Genomic DNA, 26506 nt, shown 5'->3' on the forward strand with positions numbered 1-26506 from the left:
GGTGCATCTGTCTTTTTCAAACTGGAGTGCTGCATTCTTAGGGTAAATTCCTAGAAGTGGAATTCCTGGGTCAAATGGTAAGTCTATTTTGAGCATTTTGAGGAACCTCCATACTGCTTTCCACAATGGTTGAACTAATTTACATTCCCACCAGCAGTGAAGGAGGGTTCCCCTTTCTCCACAACCTCGCCAACATTTGTTGTTTGTCTTTTGGATAGTGGCCATCCTTACTGGTGTGAGGTGATAACTCATTGTGGTTTTAATTTGCATTTCTCTGATAACTAGCGATGTGGAGCATCTTTTCATGTGTCTGTTGGCCATCTTAATTTCTTCATTAGAGAACTGCCTGTTCAGCTCGTCTTCCCATTTTTTAATTGGATTATTTGCTTTTTGTTTGTTGAGGTGCATGAGCTCTTTATATATTTTGGATGCCAACCCTTTATTGGATCTGTCATTTACAAATATATTCTCCCATACTGTAGGGTACCTTTTTGTTCTATTGATGGTGTCCTTTGCTGTACAGAAGCTTTTCAGCTTGATATAGTCCCACTTGTTCATTTTTGCTTTTGTTTTCCTTGCCCAGGGAGATATGTTCATGAAGAAGTCGTTAATGTTTATGTCCAAGAGATTTTTGCCTATGTTTTTTTCTAAGAGTTTTATGGTTTCATGACTTACATTCAGGTCTTTGATCCATTTTGAATTTACTTTTGTGTATGGGGTTAGACAGTGATCCAGTTTCATTCTCTTACATGTAGCTGTCCAGTTTTGCCAGCACCATCTGTTGAAGAGACTGTCATTGCCCCATTGTATATCCATGGCCCCTTTATTGAATATTAATTGACCGTATATGTTTGGGTTAATGTCTGGAGTCTCTAATCTGTTCCACTGGTCTGTGGCTCTGTTCTTGTGCCAGTACCAAATTGTCTTGATTACTATGGCTTTGTAGTAGAGCTTGAAGTTGGGGAGTGAGATCCCCTCCACTTTATTCTTCTTTCTCAGGATTGCTTTGGCTGTTGGGATCTTTGGTGTTTCCATATGAATTTTTGAACTATTTGTTCCAGTTCATTGAAGAATGTTGTTGTTGATTTGATAGGGATTGCATCAAATCTGTATATTGCTTTGGGCAGGATGGCCATTTTGATGATATTAATTTTTCCTAGCCAGGAGCATGGGACGAGTTTCCATTTGTTAGTGTCCTCTTTAATTTCTCTTAAGAGTGTCTTATAGTTTTCAGGGTATAGGTCTTTCACTTCTTTGGTTAGGTTTATTCCTAGGTATTTTATTCTTTTTGATGTAATTGTGAATGTAATTATTTTCCTGATTTCTCTTTCTATTGGTTCATTGTTAGTGTACAGGAAAGCCACAGATTTCTGTGTGTTAATTTTGTATCTTGCAACTTTGCTGTATTCTGATATCAGTTCTAGTAGTTTTGGAGTGGAGTCTTTCGGGTTTTTTATGTACAATATCATGTCATCTGCAAATAGTGACAGTTTAACTTCTTCTTTACCAATCTGGATTCCTTGTGTTTCTTTGTTTTGTCTAATTGCCATGGCTAGGACCTCCAGTACTATGTTAAATAACAGAGAGGAGAGTGGGCATCCCTGTCTTGTTTCCGATCTCAGAGGAAAAGCTTTCAGCTTCTCGCTGTTCAGTATGATGTTGGCTGTGGGTTTATCATATATGGCCATTATTATGTTGAGGTACTTGCCCTCTATACCCCTTTTGCTGAGAGTTTTTATCATGAATGGATGTTGAATTTTGTCGAATGCTTTTTCAGCATCTATGGATATGATTATGTGGTTTTTGTCTTTCTTTTTGTTTGTGTGGTGGATGATGTTGATGGATTTTCGAATGTTGTACCATCCTTACAACACTCAATGTTTTTAAGGCTCAGTTTCTTCCGAAAAATGGGGTAAGAGTGCTTTAGAGAATTGTTATGAAGATTAAGTAAGATAATGCATGTGAAGTGTTTAGCACAGGCTTTGCTCAAAATATTATACAACAAACATTACGAAAATCTTTGCAAGATTCCCTTGTTGCAGGACACATGGAGCTGGGTACTTTTGTTCTGTTGGGTTAGGGGCAGGGGTGCTCTCTCCTGCTCACCCACATGCCTGTGCTCTAACCCCAGTTCCTTTCTCTTCCCCCTGGATCTTTCTCCTCCTTTATCTGGGTCTTTTCTTATTTCCTCTACCTGGGAGTTCAGGAGCTTCAGAAGGAATTGCTCCATGTATAACTGTGTATTTGAAGTGTCTGGGTCTATGGGGGGAGGCCAGGTCAGGAGCCTCTCATGTCGCCATCTTGGCCCCGAACTCAGGATTTTTGCCCTGAGCTTGAGGAAAGGTAATACATAGAAGTGATTTATTCTTTTTCCCTAAATTCTACTGAACAAATCTTTGTAAAATTTTTCTACACTGTAACCCTTACTTATTACAGAAAATTGGAGTAGGATCATGTAGGGTTATTTTTGGTGTGAGCATGTGCATTGTGTTGTGGTGATGGAGAATGAGAACTGCAGGCTCAGCATGAAACACCTTGCCTGCCATTCCACCTTGATTTTGGTAAGAGGTCTGGAATCTTTTGAGCTCCCAGAGGTAAAACTGATTGTATACCTTCACCACTATCATGGCTCTTTTGTGTCCCCGAGTGCTTAACACATGAAAACCTATAATGCCATTTCTAATTGAAGTCACTTTGGAGTAGAGGTTTTTCTATTTGCTTCTAGTTTACTCCAGGTTCTGGCCTTCTGTTTGTCTCTGTGTTTTTTCTTTTGAAAGAACGATAACACCCATCAGGGCTGCAGCTGTCTAGTTGTGCAAGGCATTGAATGGTTGCTCCTGGAGACTGAAGTCCAGCCCGACATCTGTCCACTCAATACGTCATTTTCCCTGTCTGGCTGGCACCCACATGGAGGAAGGAAAAAGCCTTTTTTTCCTAGTTTTCACAAAAGTCTAGTGTGGGATAGTATACCTCCCTGTTTGGCCAGCTGATGCTCTCCCCTCTCTGAGGTTAAACTGAGACATGCAGATATGGGGAGGTACCACCCAGCTGAGCTCAAGCATAGATTGCATTAAGCTGCAAACTGTGCTTTTAAGCCCATGTCCTGCCTCTCCTTTTCCTTATCCCTGCAGGGAGGTATTTTTAGCTCCATATGGTGGAGCTACTGTCATTAAAAACCTTTCAATCACTATCTTTGGTATGATGATGAGTCAATACCAGAATTAAACAAAGCTGGAAAATATTTTTAAAATGTTTAGTGAGTACATATATACAAAAGCTGTCATCCATCAACATGGGGAAAACATACAAAAATAAAAGGTCTATGAGTTTAATAAAAGTCTTCTTAGAATATAAGAAACACACCAACAGTGAAGTTCAATCTAACTTTATGTAGAACAGTTTGGACCCGTTAATAGGAATACAGTTACACAATGCACCTATTTCCATCCATTCCAAACTCATTCTTTCCACCTGAAAAAACCCGGAGGAGTCATCTGTAGATGGCCAAACTTGTTTGATGGTTTGGGGAGGGAAGAGTGTTGGGAGGCATCAAGGGAGGAATTTGGCTTATCTGGTCAGCAAGAAAACCCTTGTAGTTGAGGCTGTAGTTCAGCCTGCAATGCACTGTTATGCCAAAGCCACCAGGGGGCGCTCTTTACCTGCCTGGCCTCATGATGGCTTTTTATTAAATACCCAGATAAGGTATTTTTACTGAGTTATAAAAGTGGGGCCTTTTTACTCTGGGTAAGTTTTTTTTTTTTTTTACCTAGAAGTAGCACTTCCTATTTTTAGCGATGAACTGTGACCCAGTGAATCCTATCATCTTTTACAAAAAAGCCTGGTTAACCCCAAGGGCTCTCTTATCTAGATCACCCTAGATGGTCCTTAATCTAATCAGCCAATTCTTTAACCAAAGAGCACGTTCCAACCCTACAACCCTTCACTGTTTTGCCTGAGGGAGAGTGGGTGATAGTGACACTTTCCTTGCCTTTCCCACTGACGCTCTAGGGTCAAGCACCACACTCCACAGCTCTGCTCCTCTTTCAGAGTTTTTGTATCCTTACTTGAGTGGATCAAGGATAAATGAATGGTGCACAGGTTCTGTATATCTTGAAAAGCAAAACCTATAAGAGTATGATGAAAGCAACACCCTCATCCAGTAACAATGATATTGACAAGGTCACTTTAGAAATAATTTATATCAAATGTTGTTAGAAGTTCTTTAATTTTGGAATCCGAATTCTTGGCAAGTATTCTAAGGAAATGATTTAAAACATGGAAAAATGTTATAAATGCTAAGATACTCTCTGAACTTTTACTTGCTTTAGTAAAAAAATGGATATAACCTCTATGGTTAATTAGCGTAGCGACTAAATAAATGCTCATTTGATGTAATAACATGCAGCCACTAATTAAATACATACACCAGGTGAACAAACCCAGTTCACCAGGTGAACCAGAGAGCAAAGCCACTGATACACGAAGTGAAAAAGGATTTAAATAGAATATCCAGGATAGATACATAACTAGTTTGAGAAAGTTTTATAAAAAAGTATCCTGGATTGTGGGTAATGTTTTAATATATTTTAATCATTGTGTATAATGTCATCTAGAATATATGATGATCAAAGTTAAAAAAAAAAATGAAATGGCCTTTGCAGAGCAGGCAGAAAAATGTCAAACCCAAAGCCTTTTGGTTATTTTGGTACGTGGGAAGATCATGCATAAGGCTTCTTTCAGCTCCACTCATGAGCCAGGAAGGCTGATCCTGCAGGAGGTCGTCTTAGAAATGGCAGTGTCAGCACAGAAAACAGACACAACTGTTGTGTATTCCAGCAAGGATTTGAGAGAGAACCAAGTCTCAGATTATAAATACTGTTCACACCTCTCTGCCCTAAGACTTACCATAATTCTCTCTCATCTGTGCATCAAACTTACAGTTTCATTGCTTATTTAATTTCACCACTTGAAATTATAATAAGCTATGACAAAGTGTAAAAGCAACTTTTTAATACTCAAATTCACTTTATTGGTGAATAATATTGAATAATATTTGGAATATGCTATTTACAAAGTATACCACAATACCTAAATAATACCAAACCTAATATAGTGCAACTTTACAAAATTTATTTAGTTTGTTAACTAGAATTCTGGTTTATTTGAGCTTTTTCAGAAAGAACTTTTATCACCCCTTCCCTGCTTATTGTACATTGAGAAAACCCAGGTGAATATCCATCAATTTGAACTCAATCTTTCCTGTATCTATTCCTTGTACAAAAGATCTTATGACAACTGTACAGATTTGAATATATCCAACTCATGGTTATTTTGAATCAATTGTGGTATTTTTGTTGTGTTATAAAACAGTTCCCCACAGTACATGTCCATATTGGTAAAAGCAAAGTCAAAGAGCACATTCAGTTGCCAAATTCACTATGGCAATATTTATGATCACCTTCACTTCCCGAAAACCAAAGAACAAAAAAGATCTCATTCCTTTTACTTCATTTGGCCCTTTCTATAGACACACCTAATAAGGTTGTCAGTGGCAAACATCTTACTATTTTCTCTTTCATTCTACTTAGTCCTCGAGCTAGAGAAGGAAGTTGCGTGTGCTTCCTCTGGCTTTTGCAAGACATTAGGTCATGCATGTTGTCCACAATAAAGAAGCTTCTCAGTGTGAAACCACAAAGCGACCTCAACTATGCTGCCTCCGGGAAAAGGAGAGGCAGGTGCCTGCACTGATTCATCACTAACCTGACATAAAAAGGAGTTTTCTTCCAATCTGTCAATTTCTCAAAGTCAGGCAACATTTCCTTTTGCATTCACAAACTTCAGATGACAATGGGAGAAAAATTTTTTCTTAACTGAACCTATTTATTCATCTCTAAACATTTAATAATGTGTAGTTCAGAAGTCGGAGTGAATTGAACTTCACTTTAAATATCTGTTCTTCCATTCAATGCTGATTTTGAGTTCCTTTCCCAGCCCTGGCGGATCCGTGTAAGGGTTTTGTCTATACAGGGCAGGATGAGGATCAACTTGATCACCAGCACAGTGCAAGGGATGATGAGCGCTAACACGTAGGCTGAAGGCAGGTGCCATTTGAGGTTCGAGGGATTGAGGAATTTCTTCCCGCCATACACCAGGGTGTGGGCTGTGCACAAAATCAGGGTCAAATAACCCAGTTTGGACTATAGGCAAGAAACAAAAATATGTATATTAACCCTATTTACATTTTAAATGAAACACTCTAAGTTAGTGAGAGATATTTATAAACAACCACAGATCTTTGAAGCCTATAATATTTAGAAGACTGCAAAGTACTGAAGAAAGCATTAACCCTCCTTCAGGATGATAAATATTTCATTTTATGAATACCATGCTTAGAAGTGACATGGTGGTTTCATCTTAACCTGGCTGGATGGGAAAGTTTCCCAGGAGTAAGTTCTCTTGAGTTATGGTAATGTACCCTGGCATGTTCCCCAATGGTAAACCTCTTTCCTTTGATACCTTTTCTGGAGGCCACGGATGAGTAAGATACAGTATGTCTTCAAAACATACTATATCAGTCTATGTTATGGACTAAAAGCAGATACTAGCTAATTCTAATGCAATAAAGAACAATTAGCAAACTTCACTTTTGTTTGTTTTGGCCTAAATTCTACAGCTAATGTTTATTTCTGTCTTACTGCCTTGAATAAAGGTGTTAACAAGAGAAAATATTGACCGCATTTGGTCTCTTAGAGAAACTGCAAGAATTTTGAAATTCAAATAGCTCTATAAAATTCAAATCTAGTTTCAATTACCAATGGTCTATTCTATTATACTGATTTCCAATGAGCAGGCACGGGAACCATCTGGAGGGCTCGTTAAAACAAACTGCTGGGCCACAGCTCCAAACTGTCTGATTCATTAGGTTTGGTGGGGCCTGGGGATTTGTGTATCTAATAAGATCCCAGGTAAGGCTGGTCCTGTTCATCCGGGTGTCACCTTTGGAAGACCACTGGTTTATAAGAGTAGTTACTAACTGCCTTTAATGAGGTGTCTGGTGGTTGACATGTGGAAAAAACAGGTTTTCCCTCTACAGACCAGCACTGAGTCTGGTATGACGGCAGTCCAGCATATTTTACTTCAAAGGTTTTAAACCTTATTTCAATATATGCCTTTCCTTATCAGTGTGTCCATATTCTAAGGTTCATTTTCAGAAGGAGTAATTTTGTCTGTGAGTTTCCCTTCCCCTTGCTCCTTGTGCATCTCCCCACGCGAAGTATAATAGTCGTCGGTGCTTTTCACCCTGTCCTTGGCTGTGGAAGTAGTCAGGATCCTGGCAAGGATGCCCTCCAGGAAATCAAACCACTATAGAATCTGCCTTTTGGTGCTAGAGGTTAGCACTTTTTAGATTTGAACTTCTTTTTGTTGTTATTTTTATGAGACTGCTGGGTAAGTGGTGGAGTATAGTGGACATTTATGCATGGTATGAGAGAAAAATGAGAATATTTGTAAAACTCGATTGATTTTGCAAGATGAAGTAGGTTAAATCTTGAAGTCCTTACCTGGATAAATCGGAACTCTCTCCAGTTGACCGTGTTGCTAACTGATGGCAAGGAAGTGATTCCCAAGAGTACAAACAGGAAAAACCCAAGGATTCCCAAAGCTATATATGCATCATTCATCCAGGCAGTAGTGGTGCTAAATGGGTTTTCTTTCTTGGACGTTGCCTAAGAAAAATTATAAGTAATTTTTTTAAATTACTTTTTTTTTTTAATAAACTGCCCAAACTTTTAAGGGGACTGAAAAATACCTCTACATGGTTTATTTGCTTAAGTCGAATTGTATGCTTCTTAATAATCACTCAAAAAATAACTGTAGAGAAAAATACACTTAGAAATTATATTTTTTTGGTAGAAAAAGTATTTAGTTCTGCTGGGACCTTATTATAATAGTTGACTCCAGGAGTTGTATAAGGAGTTTTATTGACCGTATAAATCCTAAAACATAGTAAACATTTACTTAAACCTTCACCAGATGGCTTATCATTCCCAAGCAAAACTTGCTGTTTTTAAACGATCACATTGGCATTCTGTTTTTCTACTTTACATGCTGATTATTCACACACACAAAGTCTGGATTCTTTCATGTTTGTTATGCTGTAATACCACGTCAAGCCTGTCACACCACAGACTGAGGAAATCAAACCCCTGTAATGTGACTCTTAACCAAGAACCTCCCATATATTTGCTAGGAAAGTACTGTAGAGAAATTCACAGTCACCTTAAATGAGTTACTGACTGATGAACTTTGAGACTGCATAAGATTGACCAACACCAGGTATTTCCAAACTAGACTGATGAATAGGACTTCCTCTGGGACTGCTTTAAAATTCCCTAAGCTGATTCTCTCTGAAATTTTCGACTAGGCAGAAAACAATACTTGGCATTTACTCAGAATTGTTTATTTTTCTAGTTATTAAGAACAACTCAAACATTAATGGAGTTATAAGCACCCTTTTGTGAATTTGTTTACATTTCTGTGACACGTTTCAACAGCCCCTTTACTTATAAGGTGGTTGATTCTGACTTCTAAAAGGAAGTAGCATACATACAAATAGAAGCTTGAAAACACATTGGTTTACATTTGTTGATTGCCTCCCAAAGGAATTCAAGTAGGTATCATGAAATTTCCTGAGCACCCAAATCTGTCAGTTTGTCAGTAACCCAGTGAAATTCTGGGAATACGGGGCTCTGGACCCAAGCAAAACTGGAAACCTAACTTTCATTCTCATTAGTTGTATGAGATCTCAACTGAAGTCATTAAAAAAACAACAACAACTAAAAACAGACATGAGGTGTCTAATTCTAGTTTCTTTAAAAAATAAAGATGGTTAGAAGTGACTTTCTATACTTGTGAGATGGAAGATTCTTCTTTGGTTTAAGGACTAGGATAATACAAATGAGTAGAGACTTACCTGGGTAACGGTTATGTTTCCCAACCTCCATCGTACGTAATAACGAATGGGAATCACAAGTGTGTAGAGCACGTGGAGGAAGGCAAATCCCAGTGCTACCAAGCCAAGCTGCTTTCTGCAAAGCATCCAATGGTCAAGCCAGTCTGGGAATCGGCAGTATTTCGTGCCTCGGTACAACTGCAGAATGGCGGCAGTAACACCGGGCAGGTAAACCAAGGCCAACAGTGTAAGTGCTGTTATTGGAAAGATACGATTTGGAATGGAAATAGCCATGCGAAATGTGCTGTCTTTCTTTTCATAAACATAAGGATAAATTACGTCTCTTACAACACAGTAGAAAAAGAGGAATACACACAGAACAGCAGACAAATAGAAGGGAAACCTCCACATTGGAAATAGTTGCAGGGGGTAGTTTTCAATTTCATTGGCTGCCAGGAGGGATCCTCGATCCAGCGGAGTTAGCCCAAGAGTACGAACAATGTCCATCACTCTCTCCTTGGCTTTGCTGTCATTTCCGCAGACAAACACCTGGTTAAACGTAATTGATTTAGGATTTATTCTTTAATGATTATTTTGAAGGTCTGTATTAGCACTGTGCAGAACAATGACATGCAGCAGTGAACTGCTTTTCAAACAAGGATGTAGGATCAACATGGTATTTAAACTTGTGCATTGTATGCTGGACAGTTAAGAACTAGGGTTTTAAGTAGAGAGCGGTTTAGGCACAACACACTGATACTTGGTTCTCCACGGTGTGAACGGCCTCAATCTTCCTTCAGTACTCATGGGTACCTCATACTAATGGATTGCTTCTAATCTCAGTGAATAAATGGAACCGGTTTCATACAAGGTAATGGGAGTGGAACGGATAACCAACAACAATTTACCTGTGTTTTTCCCTCACACTGACAAGAAGTCAGAGACTGAGACCATTGGGTTCCATCAAACTAAAAGCTAAAGGCGCTGACAGGACAGAAATCACAACTGACTATCCTATCTGGTCAAACCAAGAAAATTAGTCATGGTGCATATTAGAACGAAATGTTCAGTCGGTCTTAAATTTTGGAATCTCTGAGGTAAGTGCACAGTAAGGCATTCACTTTTTAAAGACTGCGTGTAAATTCATCGTTTAATCTTACCTGCCGACTTGCATCCAGTGCTCCAGACTGGAGAGCCCAGGCTGAGACAGTGTTAAATGCTTTCACTACCAGGGCTCCTGGCACCAACTGAGCAAGGTACTCTGCATTCGATTCTGGATACTGATTGATTTTGAGATTGTTGCTGACGTCAACCAGTATTTTCCCATTGAGAACCTCAGTTAGTTTGGTGAGAAAATCATAATGCTCCCTGTGGATTGCTATGATTATGATGTCAGATTTCTGGGCTGCTTCATAATAGCTCAAGACCTCTGCACCATTAGGCAACAGACTGGACATCCAGGGCTTTCGACTTCCATAAACAATGGGATAACCACATTGGAGCATTTTAAGTCCCAGTGATCTTCCAAAATCTCCAGTTCCAAAAATACATATGGCCTCTTGCTTTTCTAAAGAATTCACAGTAAGAGGAAGTGCATCTGTAGAAGTTTTCTCCATAACTGAAAGGTAATAACACAAATAACCAATAAAATATGAATGTCCGGGCATGGGAAAAGTAATGAGAATTATATCCAAGAAATAGTGATCTACTCACATTGTTCCAATCTTCTAATGAATTATCTTAAGCCTACTCCTCACAGAATTTGGAAGGAGTGAAAACGATCATATATATTCTCATATGTATCTTATTTAACAAAATCATTGGTGAAAAACCTCTTCTGTTGGGTAAAAAGGTGCAATGAAAAACCAAAACAGTTTTAACTATGGGATGTGTTTCTGTGATGTTGCATTTATTGCACACTTATGGTTCTAAAAGTTCTCAGAGCAAAATCTAACAAAGAATGCACTAATGAGAAAATTATAGACCAATTCACTTACGTTTAGCAATATAAAAATCCCCAATAGAACATTAGCAAACAGAATCCAGCAGCTTGTTAGGAGAAATTACCTGTTGATCGATGGGGATTCTTCTAGGAATGCAAAGATTAGTTTGGTAACTTCTGTTTTAGAAACTCTATTAACATAACTTACCATACAAAAATATTTAAGGAGAAAAATTGAGTCATATTTATGTATGCTAAGTGGACATGTTAAAATTTGTGTTTATTCTTGATTAATAATAAAAAAGGAACAGAAGGATATTTCCTCAGCATACAAAGTATATCTTTCAACCTAAAATCTAGTATCATGTTTAAAAGAGAATTACTAGAAACATTCCCAACAGTCATAAACCAGACAAATATACCTGCTATGACCACTTTAGTTATTGTTGTTTGGAAATTCTAGCTAACACAACTGGACCAGAGAAAGAAATACAGAGGTATAGATCTTCAAAAGGGGTTGCAGATGATCAAATTGTAGTCTTGGAAAACTCAAGAAAGTCAACTAAAAAAGTTCCATCCTATAAAAACAATTCAATATCTTGTCTGGTAACAAACCAGCTTGAAGATTTTATAGAAGAAAGGGCTGCCTACTTATGGCTGCAACAAAATAGAGAAAATATTTAGGAATAAACTTAACAATATGACAAGATATGTACAAGAAGTACAAGAAGAAAAATTTTAAATTCCCCTAAGCTTCAGAGAAGAAGATATAGATATATAAATGAAAATGTACAGTATGTTCCTGGATGGGAAGGCTCAAGTTCTTAAAGATGTCAGTTTTCCCTAATTTAATGTATAAATTCTGAAAGGTGGGGTAATAAATGGGGGGCTAGTCATTATTAAATATTAAAATATAAGGCTAAAATAATGAAATAATATGGCACTATTCCAGAACAGTGGAATAGAATTAAAAAAATACAGAAATGGACCTAACACATATGATAAAGATGACATCTCAAGTTAATGAGAAAAAGATGGTTTATTGAGTAGTTAGTGTTGGGATGGCTAAATAGCCAGTTGGAAGAAAAAGTGGAACCTATGCCTCGCACTTCACCACAAGGTAAATTGAAAATATATTAAAGATTTTAAAAACTTAAAATGGGACTATAACAGAACTAGAAGAAGCTATAGAGAATTCTTTTATAGCCTTAGAGGGGGAAAGGCCCTTTCCTATACCACAAATCCCTGACACTCTTAAAGAAAAAAGGGATAAATGTGATTACACAGAGGTAAGTATTACCTACAAAGCAAAGACCATTGTAAGCAAAGTCAGAAGGTAACCAAACTGAAAACATATTTTTAACTCATACAAGCCAATAAAAAAAATAACAATTGTCCATTAGAAAACTGGACAAAGGCTATGAGCTGACAGTTTATCCTAAGGGAGTGCATATTTCAACATGGTAAAAGATTCTTAAGCTGACCCAAAATAAAAGAAATTCAAGTTAAAACTAAACTGAGATATTATAAACCATATAGCTGAGTTACTTGTTAAAAGTTGGTGAAATTTAAACTAAAAATAAACCAAATGTTCTCTAAGTTTCTGTGATCTAATGAGCTAATCTGGGTTATATCTATACTTTTGGAGGATATTATTTCTTCTTTCAGTATGGAATTTTTCTCAAAAATTCTTTTCTTCCAAACACTTAGCATTTAATTCTGTTGGTGTTGTTAATCTCTGTTCAGTGAGGTATCCTCACTGCTAAGAAAAGCACTGACTTTCATGGACTAGATACTTCTTGGTAAACGCTGTTGAGTGATACCAGAAGGGTGAATAGAGGAGTTGATGCACAGAGGTTTATTTTATGCCAGGAACAATGTGAGACACACAGTAAAAAGGAAGAGGAATGATTAAAGCATAACCACTGGGGATGAGAAAGAAGAGGAGAGAAGTGGGGGAGGATGCTGTAAGGACATCATTTCTTTTACCCAGATGGGTTTAAAGTTAAAATCAGTGCATTCAATATGGAATTTTAAATCACACATAATCACTCTTCAATTCCTGCATGGTGGATTTCATGCAGATTGTAGAGCACAGGAAGCTTGCACCTTTTTAATATGGGATTTCAGAAATTTCCCCTTTCCATTTTAGCCTATAGAAAACAGTTGGATTTTTATCTAGTTAATCAGAAGGTGTGCATCTATATCACGAGCAGACCATTCAGAGCTTTGTGGATGTTCAGAAGTCATGGAACAAAGGGACAAGGAATGCAAGACTTTCCTGTATTTCTAGTATAAAGTCTGAATAATCACATTATAAAGTCTGAATAATCACACTGAATCGTTTCTTTAACTAGCTGTTGACTGATACCCTGTACTGTGTCAGAGAAGGGCATGACCACATATGGAAGATGCGGAGATGATCAGGCTTTATCATATGGGAACACAACTGTGCCTTTGTAAAATTCTTAATACCACCTACAAATGCAAACTAGTTTAGCAACTTGCATTATGTAGGTTAGTTGCTAATCAATTAACAGCTTGTTGTTACCTACACACACTCTCAAACTGATGAATGATGCCTTATCCTACTTTGTAGAAATACTTTGTGTGTTGAAAGAGTGTCAGTCTGGCTATCCCCTCATGGTGTCCTGGGATGAGATGGGTAATTCTTAATTGACATGTTCTTACTTGGATCATCTTAATCATTGCAAAGAGAGAGTGGTTCCACTCTGTTTTGACCATTTGGTCACTACATTCATTTATCCTAACCTGCCATAAACTTATTTTTTAAATGAAGATGTTGACTATACAGTACTATTTTTTGCTCCAGCTCTCACTAGCAGTGTGACCATGAGCAGGGTGACTCAGACTGTTTGTGTCTCAGTTTCTTTATCTTTAAAATGAGAGACTGATAGTACCTACTTTACAGGCAATGTGAGGATCAGATGAATTAATGTATCTAAAAATGGTTCTTGTGACATAGTAAGCAATCAATTGGCTATTAATTAATCTAATTAATCAATTATCTAATTAATGCAAACTTAAACTTCTTTAAATGAAAGGTTAGATATGTTTTGTAGCTGGGACTATTGGAAATACACAAATTTTATCTGAAATACATTTAATAATTCTTAAGAAGCTTCTGCTTTCCTCACTTATTTCTTGCAAGTAAAACCCTATATGAAATGGCTTTAGAGCATATGAATTATCAATGTCAAAACAACTCGTGTGAATTTCTCTCATTTGTAATTCTTTCACATTTTATTTTAATATCTTCCTTTTAAAAATGCAGCTTGACCATACAGTGTAACATACTTGGACTGTTAACCAACCATTAAAATTTCTTTTCACTCTTAAACCTTTAGAGACATCACTGGGCAAATTGAAGATACAAAAACAGTAAGGAGATATTAAAATATCACTGGGTGTCTTAATAGAAAGAATACAGTTATTCCATTGAGTGGTGAGTTACTCCTTATCAAGTTATAGAAGTTCTAAGGTTGATAATTATGCTGGCCTCATTGTTATAGAAGTTCTAAGTTTGATAATTATGCTGGATTTCTTCAAATCCTCCTGGTTCTATTTCCAGTCCTTGGGCAGTAATTGAGCTCCGCTCAGCCTCCACTGCCTAACAGACTCACTTTGGAGTCCCATGACTTGTATTTCAGTTCTTGTCTTGGGGCTTCTCCAATACCTATGCGTGCTGAGCACTCAGACGTGGACAACCCATGGGGCCACCAGAGACCGGTGGGGACAGGATCCATGGATAAGTGCTTCCCTTTTCATCAGCTGGCACACTTCTGACACATTGTAGGGGACTCCTCAGAAAGGCCCAGTGGAATACAGCACCGCTCTTCTACAGCAGGGGCCAACTTAACACGCTCTTGTCCTGACTTTCCCACGTTCCCTGGCTATGCCCCAGGACCCTTACTCCTGGTTCCTTGGAATCACTTCCCTAATAAACTATCTGCACACAAGCCTTTGACATAGGTTCTGCTTGCAAATCAACCCAGATATGATATTTTTATTATTATTTCTCTTTGGAAAAAAAATGATCAGAGCTAAGATTACTATAACTGGGATGATGAAATAACATGTAAAAAATAGTAACTCTTTGGAAGAATTTTGAACTCTTGGAAAAATATCCTAATAATAAGAGTTCATAAAAATGACATGTATGCATACTCTAAACCACAAGGGACCTCAAGCTGAGGGTTCATTTTACAGTAACTACTATGTAAAGAAGGAACAATTTCAGACAATTTGTAACTCGAAATAGCTCTCATGTGTTTCATGGAAGTGGTAAAGTTTCTTGTACAAAGACTTAAAAAAAGTTTCCTAGTCCTATTTTACTCTTAGCTGTAAGATGGAAGGAGTAAAGAAAATAAGAAAGGTGGTAAACAGGAAGTAGAGTTATTAAAGGAAAGATGGATTAAAATAGTTATAATGTAGTGATCTCCTTTGCTTCCTTCAGTTCTTTACAAGCCTCAGGTATATAACAGCAAACTTAACAAGAGAATCTCCTGGTTTGGAAAATATTCAGGACCGGTTTTGCCTCTTAATGGAAGCATTTCCCAGAGAAGCTCCTTACGTTGAGGACCAAGACAGGTAAAATGATCCCACAAGGATGTTTAAATAGATTAGAGATTGGCAATTAGTGATGCAGATTCAAAGGTGGCAAAGATGACTGGGAAGGCAGCCACCATTGAGGAGCTTGTGAGCATGCGTGTGCGTGAGTGTGGGGTGTCAGGGTGCATAACAGGGAGATCAGGTGTGGGTCACGTAAAATCTTGCCCTTCATATCCCACTGTCTGCAGATCCCACGTGAGGCCTGGGGGGGGGGACCTATGGCAACATTTTTCTGGATGTTCCCAACTAGGCATCCCAGGAAGATGTGAAGGTCATAGTAGCTAGTGCATTTCAACTTCTCTGCCCTCCTAGAGGTCAAAAATCAGAGAAGCCCAGGTCACTTCCAGCTTAAGAAGATTCTAGCATATTAAAAACATGGAAATGTCCAAAACAAGATTACAAAAACTGCATATTTTAAATATTTACACTTAACATATCAAGCTCTCAACAAAAAGCCTTTTTATTTGGAATAACTACAGATTCACAGAAAGTTGTAAAGATAGTACGAGAGGGTCCTGTGCATCCTTCACCATTTCCTCCAATGCTTAGATTTTGTTATATAGCTATAGCAGTGTCAAAACTGGAAAACTGACATCAGTACAATGCATGTGTGTAGTTCTGTGTCATTTTATCCCATGTGTAGATTCTTGTTTCCACCAACCAGGATACAGAACTATTCCGAAGCACAATCCTTTTATAGTCATACTTAGCCCCTCTCAGCCTTCCCTAACTCCTGGGAACCATTTTTGTTCTCTAACTCTATACATTTGTCACTTTGCAACTGTTACATAAATGAAATCACTCAAAATGTAACCTTTACATATTAACTTTTTTCCACTTAGCATAATGCCCTTGAGATCCAGCCCAGTTGATGCCTTTATCAATAGCTCCCTCCTTTTTATTGCTGAGTGGTAGTCCTTGGTATGGACTTCATTGGTTTATTTACTATCTGTAAGTCCTGATTGGTGAAAGTCTCTGTCTTCTGCCATTTTCTAATTGAGTTTTTTTTCAACTGTTGACTTTTTATATACTCTGGATATGAGTCCTTTGTCAGATATGTGGTTTTCAAATTTTTCTCTGTCTGTAGCTATTTTTTCATTGCCCGAACAGGGTCATTCACAGAGCAAACGTTTTTAATTTTAAGGAAATACAGTTTATTGGCTTTTTCTTTTATGGATTGTGCTTTTGATGTCATGTCTAAGAATTCTTCACCAAATCCTAGGTTCTGAATATTTTCTCCTCAAAGTTTTATAGTTTCAATTTTACATTTAAATCTATTATCCATTTTGACTTCATGTTTGTATAAAGTGTGAAGTTTAAGCCAAAGCTCATTATTATTATTATAATTTTTGGCCTATGAATATCTAATTACTTTCCCATTATATGTTAAAAAGACCATCCTTCTTTCATTGAATTGCTTTTGTACCTCTGTCAAAAATTGGTTGTCTGCACATATGTGGGTCTATTTCTGGGTTCTCTATTCTGTTCCATTGAGCTATGTGTCTGCCCTTTGCCAATTCCATGTGGTTTTGATAACTATAGTTAGATAGTGAGTCTTAAAGTTGGGTAGACTAATTATTCTCACCTTATTTTCCAAACTGTTTTAGATATTCTATTTCCTTTGCCTTTCAATATAAGTTTTAGGATAATCTTGTCCATATCTATGAAAGTTTGATTTTTAAATGCTCATATTTCACAAATCAATGATTTTTAATATATTCCAAAAATACAATGCAACCTATTTATTTGTTTAGGAGACAATCATAGGCTATATTAAAATATTAATTCATACTAAAGCATAATAGCAGTGCACATAGATCTGATAAATGGATATAAACTTCTTTCCATTCTAGCAGTATATTTCCATATATGCCTCATATGGAGAATACATCAAAATAAAATGTTGCGGTCCTACTTATATTAGCAGTCAGGAGCAAATTGACCTCTCTCCCCTCTATATGCTTTGGTATAGATGCTATTCACCATTCCTCTTAGTAAAAATACCAAGGTTCAACAATCCCACCATGCTCTTTCTAAAAGGTGAGCACTTTATTGCCTCTCTCTTGGGAAATGGACCATTTGTTTCCCCTGATGTTTTCAAAGAATGAAGAGGAAAATATATAAAAACTTATGGATATAGGACCAGTTGTTAAAGAAAAAGGAAAGAAAATCTCCCTCTCTCTCTCTGGTGCAGAGAGGCCTGAAAGGAAAAAGATAGGCCTCGTATATCTTTTATTCTGAGAAATCCACTGAAAATACAAATTAAGGTAACTTATTTTATGTAGAGATTTGAACTTAGTTACACACATTATTAAAGTCTTACTTGTTTCCTAGCTCATGCAGTTTTATATATTGATACAAATTAAAAGTGCAAGAAATGTTTCACATAAGAAAGGTTTGGAGGTAATAATAAAAACAACTAAACCATCATCATCACAACACACAATTTTGAGTAAAATGGTGTGCAGGGGGAGCCATAATAAATCCATAAGTAGCCAAAGACAGGTTTGGTTTGGAGGGGAATGGAAGGCAAGGGCACATGTGAGGTACAGACAGACAGACATCTTCCTGGCACTCTTGCCAGTCTTTCAATCCATCATCAAAGCAGTTTCTTAGAATCACTACGGCTCACTCTCCAAAGGATTATGTGAGAAACCTGTGCTTTTCAAAACCCTGGTGCACGTTAGAATCACATGCAGAGCTTTTACAAAATACTGATGGCCAGACTCTTGCAGAGTCTGAATCAATTGCTCTGGGGTAGAGCCTGGGCATTGTTTTTTTTAAAGCTCCCCCAGATGATTCTACTGTAGAGCCAAGATTGTGAACTATTACCTGTTAGCTTTCGGTTAGTGACCTGCTACACGGGTTCTCGTCCCTGGTCACACATTAAAATCAGGTGGGCAGGTAAAGCCCAGACATCTGTGTTTAAAAATACCAAACCAACCCCACAAAACAATCAAGTCTAAGCAGAACCCAGGTCTGAGAGGCACTGGAAATAGAAAAATATCAGAATATCTTTTTTGGAGAGGGACAATGGGGAGGGGAAGGACAGAGGGAGAACATGGTATTGATGAGGTTATACAGGGGGTTGCAGAAACATAGTAGGCACTTCATAATTTTTTCCCCTAAGTAATGATGGGCTGGGTCTGGAAGGCCAGAATTCCTATGGTTATGAAAACCAGAGGCAAGAATGAGTGTTCAGGCCCCTCAAGGAAAGAGTGAAGGGGAGCCAGCCTGGAGACCAGGAGTCAGACTGCAGGCAGGCTTTGCTTGGCAACTCCCTGAAGGAAATCCTGAAGAACTCTCTTTCATAAGCCACAAAGTTGGTTTGATTAAATCCATCCGCAAATCTACTCTGGGATGGCTTAGTAGCAACCCTCACATAGCACCATACAATATCTCATCATTTGGATGAAATCATTATTAAAGACACTCTGCCCCTTTCTCCGTCTGAGAATTCAGCTTTGAATTCTAAAATGATTGTTCACACAAGATTTTGAATTCCTCTGGTGGGTATAGTACCCCCACTAGATACCCCACCCCTCCACTCGTCTACCACACAAACTCAGCAACCTGGCTTGATGCCTCTCCAGGGAGTTAGAATACAAACAACAGTTGTAAAGTTTATAAGATGGGACAAGATTTTTTAATTTTAATTTGACGCCTGCCAACGGATTTTTTAAGTTCTTTCTTCTGTTCTATTCCTTCTGAATTTCAACTTGAAAGCCCTAAATGACATGATAACATATTTTTAATAAACTGAAGCCCATCAACAAAACATTTCCTTTCCTAAAGAAGGGAGTTCTGCCCCTGTGCCAGTCTTGTTGTGGTTCAGGGCATTTGTTTTAATATATCCCAGGGACAACTAGAAAGCAAAAAATATTTTCAAAAATTTAAAAACCTTACACTAACACCTGAACTCACCCAATTTATTCATCTTGCTCTTTTGTATTTAGTGAGATCAAAGCTCTTTAGAGAAAGCAAGCATGTTCACACTTAAGCGCATATTCTTTTACTGACAGGTATATATTATTGTACAAAACTAGAAGACCTTAAAAAGACCACTGATTACAGTTTACTAAAAATTTAATGTGCCTATAATCAATGGATTTTTCTACTGTTGTCTTATTGGAAGGCAGCTATGCTCACCACTATACCACCAATGCAACCGCTCTACTGTTGTCTTTTTGACAATTCAATCTTCAGTCTACAAATGTTATTTGAAAATATGATATTTCTTATTTTAGCCTTGCAGTTAGAAGTAGCTCTGTTAGTAATAGCCACAGATTAATGGAAATCTATCATTTAAAGCATTTAATGTAAATAAAGAAACCATTGCAGGTGGGTTGCTGAAAAATGGATAATTTCTTGTTTTGTGAGAAAATGTTGTATATCTTACAGCAACAAATTTACTGATGATCAGTTTTTATGCTAGCTAATAGAATGACACAAAGAAAACAGTAATCTTGGACAGTATGAACAAGTCACAAGAGTGTAACTAAACATAAACTTTACAGTAATGATCTATGTGGATAAATACTTCCACATGAACTGCTAATGACCAGAATTAGCATGAGCTGTAACTGCAACTATTCTGTTTGCAACATTTTACTACTACCCAAAGAATTACCAGAGAGCAAGGTAATGCAGAACTCCATTATCTATTTTAATTGTATAATTAAATAATTGTAAGAGGAAATTGTTTATTTTTAATTTCAGTTCATTGGTGAAAAATTCTAGTTAAATTAAAAATCTTACTAATACATGTTTTCCTATTTAGATCCCAGCTGCATCTGTCAAGACAAATGAAGACTGTCTTATGATACCCCAGCTAGGAGTGTCATCATGTAGGTTCATTATGCATTGACTGGGCTGGTTATTCATTTGATTAAAGCCTGAGGCTCGTGACAACAAGGTCAGGGATTCATTCATGTCTGAGTTAATTTACCGTGACCTCTGTTCACATTCTAAATCTGAACAGCTTCTTACAAATCTGCGGTTCACCAAAGATTCAGCGTCAGGACTAGGACCTGGATTTCCACCATCATGAAAAAAAACTCTCACTGAGTGGGGGGGCGTTTGGCTTTGTAGGGACCAAGGGCAGCTGCCCCAAGATGTGCCATTGTGACATGCAGATTATTTTGAGCTGAAAGCCACACAAAAGATGCAGAAATTTTGACCTCCAACCCCCACAACTGCAGAAAAAGAGTCCAGGAAGAGAGTTATCACCTTAGATAACAATATTATAATGTAAACTAGGTATGGTAGACAAGGAGGGATAAAGTCTGCTAAAATTCATGCATGCCACACATTCTCCCACCCCCCCACTGTTTCTGTGGGGCCCATCATTTGTTTACCAAACATTTACTTTTTTCATGTTCCTGTGAATTGCTCCCCTTTTCCTTGAAGTCTCAGACCCCACACCCCCTTCTCCTTGGTTCAGGATGACATATATTCCTCATTGTCCCTGTCTTGGGAATCCATGTCTATGGCTTCTCTGAACATATGTAATTAAACTTTGTTTTTTTTCTCCTATTAAACTGTCTCATGTTAATTTGATTCTCAGGCCAGCTAGAAGAACCTTGACGGGTAGAGGAAATGTCTTCCTTCCCGCAGATTGTACATACTACGCGAGCATTTCTTTATTGGATAATTTGGTGATTGCAGCAACCCACTCAGTATTTAGTTTCAGTCAGTAGGTTTTGCTTTTCTAGGGCTACTATTGTCAGAGATATTTAGAACGTGATCTGATCATTTCAATTTGAATGGTTTGTTTACATCAATTTCCTATGAATAGTCATTTATCTTCACATTGAGACCACTGAGCATTATATAAATATTAACTGCCCAATCATTTTGGAGATAGAGGAGGTTTGCTGTGGATCTGATCCCACTCCTCCATCCCTTCTGATGGGGAGAACTCCGTTCTGATTCAAAGTGTCTCCTTACCATTTAAGAAATATCCTGGGGGTGGTTCACACATTTTTACGAATATAGGCTCCCTCATCTTCTTTTTCTTGTATTTCTAATCTGGCTCTTGGAGGTGAGGACTCCCAAGGGCCACAGTACCTCTAAGGTTTGCCAAAACCAGGTCAGCTTGAGCTGCAGGGCATAATCTGGCCTTGAGGCTGCTCTATGTCACAGGGATAAGTGCATGTGAAACTCCCCTCCCCATCCTTGTGTTATACTTGAATATACAAGCTTGAGAACTATGCTTGTTGATAAGTATTTTTTGATCGAACAGCTCCTTCTTTTTATAATTCCTCAGTTTTTAATCTCAGCTCTTCAACTGGTGTGGCTGGAGGCCATATGGCCAGTTGAGAGCTTGAAATCAGCCATGGTAAGAGTTTTTGTACTCCCACACCCCCCACCCTTTTTTTTTTCTCTGAGAGCTGTTTACCAGCACCCCATTTGTGCTTTCCCTGCCTTACATCTCTTTCACCCCAGGACTCTGGCATGGGACCACAGAAATGGGAAAATATACTTGGGATGGGATGACACATGTTTCCATTAAGTCCTGACTGCATTTTAGGCCTAAATCTCTTAACTCACAGACTTCCCTTCCCAGAGGCTCTTAGTTTCTTAGTGAAAACAGAACCCATGGGACTCTCTCCTACAACAGCAAAGGGCCAAGACCCTCTCCACTCAACACATGCAGTCAACACAAAGTGAGCTTTAAATCTGTTTTCTCTAGACTCTTGGTTCCTGCAGGGAGGACAGATACAGGATCTCTTTGTGTACCATCTTCCTCAAACACGTATCTTTTTTCCAGAGATGCTTCAAAAAAGCACAATTTGGGATCTCAGTCAAGGAAAACCAGGAGCAACTGGCACACTTTCATTATTAACTGCACTGAACCATTTACCAATCTGCTAATTGCTTTCTCTTCAGCCTCCTCTTATTTCTTACCACCCTATGTCAGGGCAACTGGATATAGAATGAAAAAATCATTTTAGTACATGGATACTAGAGAAGAAATAACTAGAAGCGTGTTCATTTTTTGGCATAAAAATCATTTGATATAACTTAGTTCTTTTGAACTGTTCAATAGGCTTTGTATCTCATGCCATGCCTTCAAGTATTAAAGAAGGGCTAAAATGTTTTGCATAAGTTAAATTAATTAAAACCTCTAAAGATTCAATATTCTGATTTTTATGACCTCAGTTAAATGCCTGAATTACATTATATCACTCTTTAAAATAAATTACTCTTTAACATAAATTAGATTCCGAAGTATTATAATTACAAATTTATTACAAAACTTAGCCAGTATAACAACATATAGGGTTAACTAAAATTAAGGTTAATGAGAAGAAACATCACAGTTCCTGCCATCTCTTCCTCTTTTAAAAAATAGTTATAATAATTTTCAGTTTTTTTAATGGACTATACAGTACAAAACAATCTCATGCTTCTCTCCAAATGACTAGCTGAAATCTGGACACTTTGACCCTATTAACTAGTATAGTGCAGGGGGCATCCATGCTCATAACTGATTATGCCCACAATGGTCAGCATCTTCTGAAAATAATCATCAATCATCAACAATGTCGTAGTAGGATTCCATGTTTTCAATAGATTTTTCTGAAATGCCTCTCTGTGCCAGGCACTGTGCTATGCGAGAGGGCTGAGGTCGTAAATTAGGCTTTCCTTTTCCTTCTTTCCTTCAGAACTTGCCCTCATGGGACCACGGTATCAGGGAGGATGCAGACACATAATAAAACTGCTACAATACAATCTGTGAGGATGGGAGCAGAGGAATGCAGAGTAGATCCCATGCCAGAAAAGGGGCACTAATCTGCCTGAGGAACAGGACAAGAAAGTTTACCAAAGTCGGTGAAAAATTGCTTCAGCCACCATTTAACTTGGGCTCAACACTATGTCCACACTCTGTGAAAACAGCAGGTATGGAAGAAACGTGCGTGATCAGCGTGAATTATTAGTTGCCCACCCCTCCAACTCCCACCCTTCTGGTGTTGGCGCCATCTCCCCTGAAGACCTGAAAGAAACCCCTGCCTCTGCTGGAATGCCATTTTTTCCTTTTACTATCTGGAGCTGAAGCAAAAGAGACTCTGTCGATTGTGTTCTAATAACACTCTGAGAGGTGTGCGGTATAGTTCTATTAAGTTACCTCTTAGCTTTCTTTTCATTCAGAATCATAGTTTGTAGTTTTTCAAAATCACCCCTTGCAAGTGTTTTCCTTCCTTTTAAGAATGACAGTTGAACTTTACTTCAGCCTGATATTAGGACTGATCAATGATCTACATTTAAAAGAAACATATTTCTTTCAAAATAAGTTTTTGGAAACATGCAACTGATAAAGTATCATATGGTAAGACCTCTCCACGTGTGGCTGAATGAACTCTTCTAGAACATTGTGGAAAGCACTTAGATTAGATGTCCTGCCTAGTTAATTAGGGTGAAAATACTTCTTTTAGTAAATATTGCATTCTTTTTGTGGTGACATATTTCTCAAAGATCATCTTCAAACAGGGCAAGTATTCTTTGTTCTTTTTTCCTTGATTTTGGGAGAACAAATTGTTTATGTATTATAGACCAAGTATGTTTTAATTATCCTGTAGTTATTAGCTTTATTCCTTCCAGGACTGACTTCTTCTCAACAAAAGAATAAGTGTAAATTCAAATCATTTTAGATTTGACCTAAAAGCCATTCAAACTGTCTTGAGTTCCATATCATGTGGAACTGCTCAGAAAGTTTTCCTAATTAATGACCCATTCTCTTTGGATGTACAAAGAACAGGTGACTTCAGAGGCCTTGTCTTTGTCAATCTTATTTCTATTATTTCTGGCCTACCTACAACTTAAAAATAAAAAAAATCCCACACAGGAAAGTCCATTATCTGTAGCCTGTCCTAGATTCTTAAAGTAGGGATTGTAGGTAGGATGTGGATGCTGACACTTAAAAAATGACTTTTTCCTTGGAGGACAATCCAGAGAAAATTAGCTACATGGTTACCCTGGCAAGTTTTCAAGATTGAAGGGCAATTGTGCTTTTTTTTTTTCTTTGCCAGAAGCTAATTAGCCTTCTTAAGATTTTAAAAGGAAATTGTTTTTAAATAGCAATAGACAAAAGATCCAAATGGCTTATAAAGAGAACTAGTTGCTGAGGATCATGAAACTGCATGGTGTTTCTGAGCATGCCAGCAGAATCAACAACTACACCAGAGACTTTACAAGGAGAATCTATATCCTTTTAATACTGTAATGATAGATGTAGTAGTGATCCTTCAGGAGACAGGGAAATGCAGAGTGACTGCTCAGGGTTTCTTCAATTTTGAGACTCTATGACAAATGAATCTATTTTTCTTAAAAGTGTTCAGAACAAGGCCCAAGGCCCAGGGTGTTTGGCTTATTAACGGGCTTATAAACATTCATTTGGTTACTTGTAACAATAGTTAGCAAGCTGAAGCAAGACAGAAGTCTGAAAACTGTTCTCAAGGTAGGGGTCAGGCCTTGTTATACACTGGCTTCCGAACCTCAAGTTGCAATGTAAACTTCAGCAGAACCATAAACTTTGCTGAAGGGAGAAAGTGCTATGACCCAATTTCTCTGTACACATGTACCATTTACTTTACAGCCTTGAAGCCTGATAAATAGGGAGTGCTTCATCCTGTTTTCTGGGTTGACAGTGTTTGCCATGCAGGTAGCATACATGCAGGTGAGTTTCATACCACAGTAAATCACAGCATTCTGAAAAACTCAGGGCCTTGTGAAAGGCCATATCTCAAAAAAGTTACTGCCTCAAATAAATGTGCCATTTTATAAAATTACACCTACTGTATCAGAAAAAATGTTCTTTCATCTGAGTGACATTTATATGACTGCCATTTATAGGGACTAGGACATTCTCACATAGCAAGGCTGAAGAACAGTTTTGAAAGCCGAGAGTATTCTCTGAATGATACATGTGGTAGAGTCTCATATACTCTTGTGGGAAGAGACTCTCTCCATAGCTGGGTAGTTTCCATATAAAAATGAAACCTGCATTATCAGGAAGAAAGTAATTACTTGGCTATACTTATAGCATTAATGAGATTTCCAATATATTTCTGCAAGCATGGATTTTCACCTGTTAGATTTGGACTCTGTGGATTATCTGGTCCAATAGCATTTTATTTACATACGTGGAGACTGAGACCAAGGTGTTGAGCTTCTAGTTAGAAGTAGGAACAGAATTTTCCAACACCACCCTGCGTAGAGTGAAAACCAGTTCACTTTCCGGTACACCAGGCATCTTTTAAAGAAAGTTCCCAAATAACCATCCAGAGAATAAAATACCTTCTAGCTGCTTCTGGACACACAGGGAACCAAGACGTTATTTACTCTTCACTATAAATTACATTTCAAACAATATTTCTCTGGAAAAGCAATCAGTAAACTATGCAAGGAAATTTAAATCAAGATCAGTGATGGTTGCGCATCTCGGGGCAAATTTCAGCTCGTGGTCTAGATCTGACACTGAGGAGACTGCCAAAACCACGTTTTATGAGGTTCCCTTCTGTTGGGCGCCGCCAGATATCCAGAAAATACAGAGAAGAGTTCAACCACTCATCTCCTGCTTTAGGCTTCTCTGCATCCTGGGGCAGAGATGAGCTATAAAACGGGAAGCTGGAAGCGTGCTGAACTGCTTAAGTAATCGCGCGCCACCTCTAGGTGGCTCCGGAGGCGGCCGCGGGGGCCGTGGGGACTTTGCCAGCGAGCCCCTTCTGAGGGCGAGCGGGGTTGGGCAGTGAGGTCCTGGGAACAGGGGCTCCAGGCGGGCTGAAGCAGGTAAGGGAGGGGGTCCGCGTGGCGGAAGGGACGAGGCAAATGCCAACAGCGTGACCCACCTGCCGGCGAGGTGCCTCCCAGGCGGCTACGGTCTAGCGCAGCTGCAGCGGGGCGCGCGGGCCGGCCAGGGGCGGCGAGGCTTCTTCGCGCTCCGGCTCTGGGCTGCGGGCCGCTGCTCTCCCGGGTATAAG

General features: G+C 38.3%; 1 protein-coding gene across 2 annotated transcripts; it reads right to left on the reverse strand.

Annotated features, from left to right (window-relative positions):
* Window positions 1–3239: 3239 nt before the first annotated feature.
* On the reverse strand, window positions 3240–26506 carry STEAP4 (STEAP4 metalloreductase). Of its 2 annotated transcripts, none has more exons than XM_036911796.2 (5): window positions 26375–26506; window positions 10111–10568; window positions 8972–9499; window positions 7560–7724; window positions 3240–6197 (listed from the first exon to the last, which is right to left on the reverse strand). In XM_036911796.2, exons 2-5 carry the CDS (start codon window positions 10564–10566, stop codon window positions 5943–5945), a joined length of 1404 nt encoding a protein of 467 aa, XP_036767691.2. In that variant the 5' UTR covers window positions 10567–10568; window positions 26375–26506; the 3' UTR covers window positions 3240–5942. The 2 variants fall into 2 exon arrangements, with proteins under 2 accessions (XP_036767691.2, XP_036767692.2); XM_036911797.2 differs by lacking the exon at window positions 26375–26506 and adding an exon at window positions 10664–10787.

This window comes from Manis pentadactyla, chromosome 7, assembly GCF_030020395.1.
Source record: "Manis pentadactyla isolate mManPen7 chromosome 7, mManPen7.hap1, whole genome shotgun sequence".
NCBI classification, from domain to species: Eukaryota; Metazoa; Chordata; class Mammalia; order Pholidota; family Manidae; genus Manis; species Manis pentadactyla.